Source organism: Zingiber officinale, chromosome 9A, assembly GCF_018446385.1.
Source record: "Zingiber officinale cultivar Zhangliang chromosome 9A, Zo_v1.1, whole genome shotgun sequence".
NCBI lineage: Eukaryota > Viridiplantae > Streptophyta > Magnoliopsida > Zingiberales > Zingiberaceae > Zingiber > Zingiber officinale.
The window spans coordinates 52,760,805-52,769,243 of record NC_056002.1 but is presented as its reverse complement, the minus strand read 5'-3'; the positions used below and the strand labels follow the sequence as shown (position 1 = coordinate 52,769,243).

General features: G+C 33.3%; 1 protein-coding gene across 1 annotated transcript; it reads left to right on the top strand.

Annotated features, from left to right (window-relative positions):
* Window positions 1–398: 398 nt before the first annotated feature.
* On the top strand, window positions 399–1,502 carry LOC122019211. The gene has a single exon (XM_042576706.1). It carries the CDS (start codon window positions 399–401, stop codon window positions 1,500–1,502), a length of 1,104 nt encoding a protein of 367 aa, XP_042432640.1.
* Window positions 1,503–8,439: the final 6,937 nt, after the last annotated feature.

The window sequence follows — 8,439 nt, the reverse complement described above, 5'->3', positions numbered from 1 at the left end:
ATATTTCCTTTTCATATGCAATTGCTTATATAATTTTATAACACGTTATCAGCACGAAGAGCTCTACTTTTTCTTTTAAATCAATTATAGGTAATATTAAAAAAAATGTATAGATATATTTATATATACATATTTTTTTTTCCTCAATCAAAATTATTTAAATGCCAAGAAGTTAAATTTATAGTTCCTTTATCATTTGTTAACTATTATCCAATTAACTATTAGTTAGTTACTTATTTGTATGATTTGCAACGTTTTAAAATTTTTACAATATTTTACAGTTAAGTATTACCAAATCATCTTTTGATTATATCATGTTTTATCATTTATTAATAAATATATATGATGCACGATAATTATTATTAATAATTTAGTTTTCTTTGTAATAGATTCTTACTATGTCCAATCTTTCAAAGTTAGAGTTTGTGGCTCTTGATATTTCGGGAAAAAATTATCTATCGTGGATTTTGGATGCGGAGATTCATTTGGATGCTATGGGTCTTGGAGACACCATAAAAGATGGAAATAAGGAATCTTTACAAAATCGTGCAAAAGCAATGATATTCATTCGTCACCATCTTCATGAAGCATTGAAAATTGAATATTTGACAATTAAAGATCCACTTGAGCTATGGAATAATTTGAAGGAAAGGTATAGCCATTATAAAACCGTAATTCTTCCAAATGCTCGTTATGAATGGATTCATTTACGTTTACAAGATTTTAAATCTGTAAGTGAATATAACTCAGCAATATTTAGAATTAGCTCAAAATTAAAATTATGTGGTGAAAAAATTACAGATGAAGATATGTTGGAAAAAATATATTCTACCTTTCATGCATCTAACATGCTCCTGCAGCAGCAATATAGAGAGAAAGGTTTTAAGAAATATTCTGAGTTGATTACATGTCTTCTGGTGGCTGAGCAAAATAACGAGCTTTTGATGAAAAATCATGAGATCCGTCCAACTGGTGCTAGTCCAATCCCTGAAGTGAATGAGATAACTGGTAAAAATGATAAACAACAGCACAGACAAAAATTTCATCATGGTCGTGGTCGTGGTCGTGGCCGTGGTCGTGGTCGTAGATACGGAAATGATCGATCTCAAGAAAATCATGATGGTTATAATAAAAGAAATACAACAACTCACCAGAAGTGGGTTAACAATAATGTTCACCAAAAGTGGACAAATGACAATGGTAAAAGGATTCAAAGTGGACAAGATAATGACGAAAAGAAATCAGAAAATTCATGTTATAGATGTGGCATGAAAGGGCATTGGTCACGTACTTGTCGTACGCCAAAATACTTTATTGATCTCTACCAAGCCTCTTTAAAGGGCAAGGCAAAAGATATAGAGACCAATGTTGTCTTTCAAGACAATAACACAATTGTTGGTCCTTCTATGACAACACATTTGGATGTTTCTGATTTCTTTGCAGATCCTGATGGAGGGATAGACAATTTGACTGGAAATGAAGATATTTATGGAAATGTCTAAATTAATCAAATATTTTAAAGTAAATTAGTTCATTTGCTATTATGTTTTCTTTTACTAATCTTTTAGTTGTTTCTCATTATGTATCTCTTTTGTTTTAATGAAGAATATCATGGCTTTTGGATTAAATAATGGAGATTTATGCCTTATTGATAGTGCACGACACATTCTATATTTAGAAAGAAAAAATATTTTTTTTATTTAGAAATGGGTGAAAGTAATGTTAATACAATATCTTGTACTACAAATATTATTGAAGGTTCTGGAAGAGCTAATATATCATTATTTGGATGAACAAAATTTGTTATTGACAATGCATTGTTCTCTCCTAAGTCTCAAAGAAATTTGCTAAGTTTTAAAGATATTCGTCGAAATGGATATCACATTGAAACATATGATGAGAACATTGAATATCTCTATATTACAAAATTAGTGTTGGGTAAGAAACATGTATATGAAAGATTACCCGCTTTCTTATCTGGTTTGTATTACACAATAATATATGCAGTAGAAACAAATGCAATAGTAAATCCGAAGTTTACTGATTCAAATGATTTTATACTTTGGCATGACCGATTGGGACATCCTGGTTCTACAATGTTTCAAAAAATTATCAAGAATTTACATGGACACCCATTAAAGAACCAGAAGATTCTCCAATTTAATGAATTCTCATGTTCTGCTTGTTCTCAAGGAAAACTTATTATGCGACCTTCACCATCTAAAGTTGGAATTGAGTCCCCTACATTTCTGGAACGTATACAAGGTGATATATGTGGGCCTATTCACCCACCATGTGGGCCATTTAAATATTTTATGGTGCTAATTGATGCCTCTACAAGATGGTCACATGTATGTTTATTATCAAGTCGCAACCTGGCGTTTGCGAGATTGCTCGCCCAAATAATTCGGTTAAGAGCTCAATTTCCAGAATATTCTATCAAGAAAATACGTCTTGATAATGCGGGTGAATTTACATCTCAAATATTTAACGACTATTGTATGTCTATTGGAATAACTGTTGAACATCCTGTTGCTTATGTTCATACACAAAATGGTTTAGTTGAACCATTTATTAAACACCTCCAGTTAATAGCTAGACCATTGATTATGAGAACTAAGCTTCCTACATCTATTTGGGGGCATGCTATTTTGCATGCAGCAACACTTATACTTATCAGGCCAACCAGTTATCATATATTCTCCCCTTTACAATTGACTTTTGGTCAAGAGCCTAATATATCCCATTTGAGAATATTTGGATGTACAGTATATGTGCCAATTAATCCACTACAACGCACTAAAATGGGACCCCAAAGGAAATTGGGAATATATGTTGGATATGATTCTCCTTCAATTATAAGATATTTGGAACCAATGACAGGAGATGTTTTTTACGGCACGATTTGCTGACTGTCACTTTAATGAAACAATTTTTCCAAAGCTAGGGGGAGAAAATAAAGAGTTTCCCAAAGAAGTCACTTGGCATGCATCATTATCACAATTTGATCCTCGTACAAATCAATGTGAACTTGAAGTTCAAAGAATAATACATTTGCAAAATATTGCAAATCAATTGCCTGATGCATTCACTGACTTGAAAAGAGTGACTAAGTCACATATACCAGCTATTAATGCTCCGGCTCATATTGATGTACCAATTGGACAATCAATTAATGAGATTACAACTCGCCTGAAGCGTGGTAGATCAATCGGTTCTAAAGATAAAAATCCTCGAAAAAGGAAAGGAGCAACTAATCAAGATGTTCATTTTGAAGCGCCTAAGTCTCCTATAGAGACAACTGACATAAATTTTGATAAAACCCCAGAAGAGGTCCAGATACTTGAAAATAATGAAGAAATCTCAATAAATTATGTCAAGACAGGGAAGAAATTGAATCGATCAAGATTAGTTATCGACAATAAATTTGAATACAATGTAGCACTTGAAATTATTTATGAAAATGATGATCAAGAACCTAAATCTATTGAACAATGTCGTAGTATGCATGATTGGCCAAAATGGAAAGATGCAATTCAAGAGGAATTAAACTCACTTGCAAAACGTGAGGTTTTGGGACCTGTAGTCCAAACACCAAAAGGTGTAACCCCTGTAGGGTACAAATGGATTTTTGTACGAAAGCGAAATGAGAAAAATGAAATCATAAGATATAAAGCTCGTTTAGTGGCACAAGGTTTTTCTCAAAAACCTGGTATTGATTATGAAGAAACATATTCCCCTGTAGTGGATGCAATCACATTTCGATATCTTCTTTGTATGATAGCACAAGAAAAGCTTGAAATGCGTTTGATGGATGTAGTAGCAGCTTATTTGTATGGAAAACTTGATAATGATATTTATATGAAAATCCCTGAAGGGCTCACAATGCCAGAAGCATCAAGTTCAAATTTTAAAAATATTTATTCCATTAAATTACAAAGATCTTTGTATGGATTGAAGCAATCTAGACGTATGTGGTATAAATGTCTAAGTGATTATTTGGTGCACATAAATATCAAAATGATCCAATATGTCCATGTGTTTTTATAAAAAAGAATGGACTAAAATTTATCATTATTTCTGTATATGTTGATGATTTAAATATCATTGGAAGTCCTGAAGAAGTTATACATACAGTTGATATCTTGAAAAGATAATTTGAGATGAAAGATCTAGGAAAAACAAAATTTTGTATTGGATTACAAATTGAACATTTTGCTGATGGAATTTTTATCCATCAATCAGCTTATATACTAAAGGTTCTAAAATTATTTTATATGGATAAAGCTCATCCATTAAGTTCCCCAATGGTTGTTTGATCACTTGATGTGAACAAAGATCCTTTTCGACCTAGTGAAAATGGTGAAGAACTGCTTGGTCCTGAAGTACCATATTTAAGTGCAATTGGTGCATTAATGTATCTTGCTAATAATACAAGACCAGATATAGCATTTGCTGTAAATTTATTAGCAAGATATAGTTCTTCTCCAACACGTAGACATTGGAATGGAATTAAACATATATTTAGGTATCTTCAAGATGCAGGATATTTATCTGATCCACATAAAGGTCGATCTCAGACTGGTTATTTATTTACATATGGTGGAACAGCCATATCTTGGAGATCTATCAAACAAACCATAGCCGCTACATCATCGAATCATTCTGAAATACTTGCAATACATGAAGCCAGTCGGGAATGTGTTTGGTTGAGATTAATGATTCAACATATCAAGGAAAAATGTGGTTTAGCTACTAATAAGGAAATTCCAACAATATTATATGAAGACAATGCGGCATGTATAGCTCAATTAAAGGAAGGGTACATCAAAGGGGATAGAATTAAACATATTTCACCAAAGTTCTTCTTCACTTATGATCTACAAAAGAATGGTGATATTAAAATTCAACAGATTCGCTCTAGCAATAATTTGACAGATTTATTTACTAAAGCATTACCTACAACAACATTTAAGAAATTAGTACATGGTATTGGAATGCGACGGTACAGAGATCTCAAATGATATTTCAAATAGGGGGAGTAAATTTTCACTATACCATATTATATTGTCTGGTAAATTTATAGTGATACAGTTGCAGAATGACGTACTCTTTTTCCTTACTAGATTTTTTTTCCCAATGGGTTTTTCCTAGTAAGGTTTTAATGAGGCGGATTCCTTAATTATGGACATCCAAGGGGGAGTGTTGTAAAATAAATTATGTAGATGTCCATAACCCCCAATGATTTCATAAACTCCCTCATCTACATAACCTATCATCTTTTAAACTCCTAAGTTATATAAATTCATGAGGAGTTTCAATATGATTATGTTCCTACAAATACATATGTATATTCATTTTAATGAGTAAGAAAGAAAGAGGAAAAAGAGAAAAGGTTAATAATATTTCCTTTTCATATGCAATTGCTTATATAATTTTATAACAGATTGATAATTGATTTAAATATCAATTAAGAGTTAATTGAATTATTGGTTTCGTAGTCAGTTAATTAAATTAACTCGTTAGTTAATTGATTAATTAACGAATTAAATGATTAATATATCCTTAGAGTTTTTTCTATTATGTATTTATAGATATAAGCAAGAGATAGATCATCTAACTAGAAGACAGTTTGGACACTCTATATTAGAGGTGGGTAGTTCCTGTTTGTTTTATTTAGATCTTTGATCTTAGTGCATGATTATATCTGTTTATATATTGATTAGGTAGCAATTATTTATTTATCTTGACTCTATTCATAGTATCTCCTGAGCTTGACCTTAGAGATGATCCATTTTGTATCTATGCAGTCTCATGATTCTTCATGCTTGATTTTTATATATGTATGATATCACCGTACCATAGTGTAGGATGTTGAGTATCATGCTTGACCCTTAGTTCATGATTTGAGCTTTTGCTTATTGTTAGAATGATCATACTGTAGTGCAGGATGTCGAGTATTTTACTAGACCCTTATTAGTTATTTAGGCTCATGCTTATACGCTAGTGAAGTTAGACCGAGATATGGCTATAGAATGTTATATTGGATGTGACTATTCATTTTTTACTTATCATTATATTGTTATATCTTAACGACCATTGTCTTCCATTCGTGGCTGAGAGAGTCATTAGTGACCGTTGGTATATCCTAACGACCATTGTCTCCCATTCGTGGTTAAGAGAGTCATTAGTGACCGTTGGTATATCCTGTCGACTATTGTCTCCCATTCGTGGATGAGAGCATCGTCAACGATCAGGATACATAGGAGTGTCCGCTAGACCAAATAGTGGTAGCGTGTATTATCGCCCACAGTCCGTAGCTAGATAACTATACATCTTGTCTACACACTAAACCATGTAGTGTTAGCGTGTATTGTCGCCCGCAGGAAGTGGCATTCATGTGTTCTGATTACCCACTGGACTAGGTAGTGGTAGCGTGTATTGTTGCTTGCTGTCAATAGCTAAGGAGCTAGATAGCTACCTCACCCTATTTGCCTATTGGATCAGATGGTGGTAGCATGTATTATCGCCCGTAGATAGTAGATACCTTGACTGCCCACGAGACCCATTCGTGGTACCATGTTGTTGCATGCAGTTAGGATTTGTTATATGTTTGTTATATGTTTCTTTTGTGCTGAGTTTATGCAGGTGGTTTTTGGATATACTGTATGTACTCCTGATTTATTGGCTATACATAGTGGAGCAGGTCAGTGAAGGGTGTTAAGGTGTTAGTTATGATTTGTTTAGTAGATGATTTTGTTGGTTCCATGTCGGCCGGCAAGAGGGGATGAATTGCCCTGAAAATTAAATCAACCCTTTCTTGACTTTCCAAACTTATTTAAGAAACCTTTATTAAATAAGAAAATAATTAACAAGAAAGAAAGAAGAGGCAGATCTTTTTACTTGGTTTGTAATCAAGAGATTGCTAGTCCAAAATATTGAAAGCTCGCTGTCAAATCTTAGGGGTGTAATCGAGCCGAGCTGAGTTAAACTCTTGAATGTTTGAGCTTGACTCGTTTATAATCGAGCCGAGCTCGACCTTTATTTAACGAATATATTCATGCCTCACGATCTTATTCGAGCTTTTATCGAGCCTAAACGAGTTTAATAAATATAAATTATAAATTTAAATATTCATTAAAAACTAACTTATATATTTAGAGAAAATTATAATATTCTTATTAAAATTTATACTTTTATTCTAATAAATAAATTTAATAAATTTATCTATATTTTTCATAAGTAGAGTATAAAATCTATAAATTTAATATCAAAACTGTTATTTTTTATTTAAAAGTTGATTCATGACCTTAACGAACGTGCTCACGAGCTAACAAGCCGAGTACTGCGAAGCTTGAGCTTGGTTTGTTTATCTTAACGAGCCTCATTAAACGAACTCAAACGAGCTTTTATCGAATCGAGCTTTGAATAGCTCACGAGCGGCTTGGTTCATTTACACCCCTATCAAATCTTCTTCTGGCGGAGAAACCTCTTACAGCGGCTTAAGCACTAAATTACAAAATCAAACAGAAAGAAGATCATTTTAAAGTGTTGTACTGAACTATTGAGACTAAGGCTCTATTTATAGTCTACTAGTCAGATCTAACCATTTGCTGACGTGGTAGCTCCAAGCGCCTTGAATGGGTTTGGGCGCCTAAGTAAAACTTAAATGGTTTGGGTGCCTGGTACAACTCCGGGCGTTCGGGTCGTGTTGACCAATCGCCAAACAGGGTGAATTGAGGAGGTGCCCTGGGCTGTGCCCAAGGGGTACTGGCACCCGAACCAGTCCAGGTGCCTGGACAGTCAACATCTCGTTGACTGTGTAACGACTACCCTTCTCACTACTCTCTAAAGGTACTCGTTACATAACTACTATAGAATCTTGCTTAGCTAGTATGACCAACTGTACTTAAATTTTTTTCCAGAAAACTTAAAATTTCGACAGAGTATATGCAGTTCAGTAGGACTAAAATACAATACATTACTAACATGCACATATAACTCATAATAGCAGAAAACATATGAAACTATATCTTAATGAAAACACAAAAGTACCTACTTACTAAACCGAACTCATCTTAGCATGCAATCTAAAACAAGAATAATCTCAAATGACATGGAATATAAAGTACAATCTCAAATGTTTCTTATCCACTAAAACACGGAAACTTAATAACGTCCCAAGTCTCTCCCATAGTTCTGGCATCACACACATCATCGAACACCTCCTTGTCCCCTTCCTTTGCTATAGCTTTTCCTTTCCTTTATCTACAGTAAGAGAAAATGCAAACTATAAGCGAATGCTTAGTAAGCGCTGTCTAACTCACAAAAACTCGAATGTGTATATAAATACAGCAATGCTAAAAACTGAATCTGTAAGAAGAAACTACTCATGCTCATCTAATAGCAAAGCACTAAAATTTGCATACTCATGATATA

Coding starts and splice junctions, on each gene's coding strand:
- LOC122019211 (XM_042576706.1), top strand. CDS start 399: ATGTCCAATCTTTCAAAGTTAGAGTTTGTGGCTCTTGATATTTCGGGA.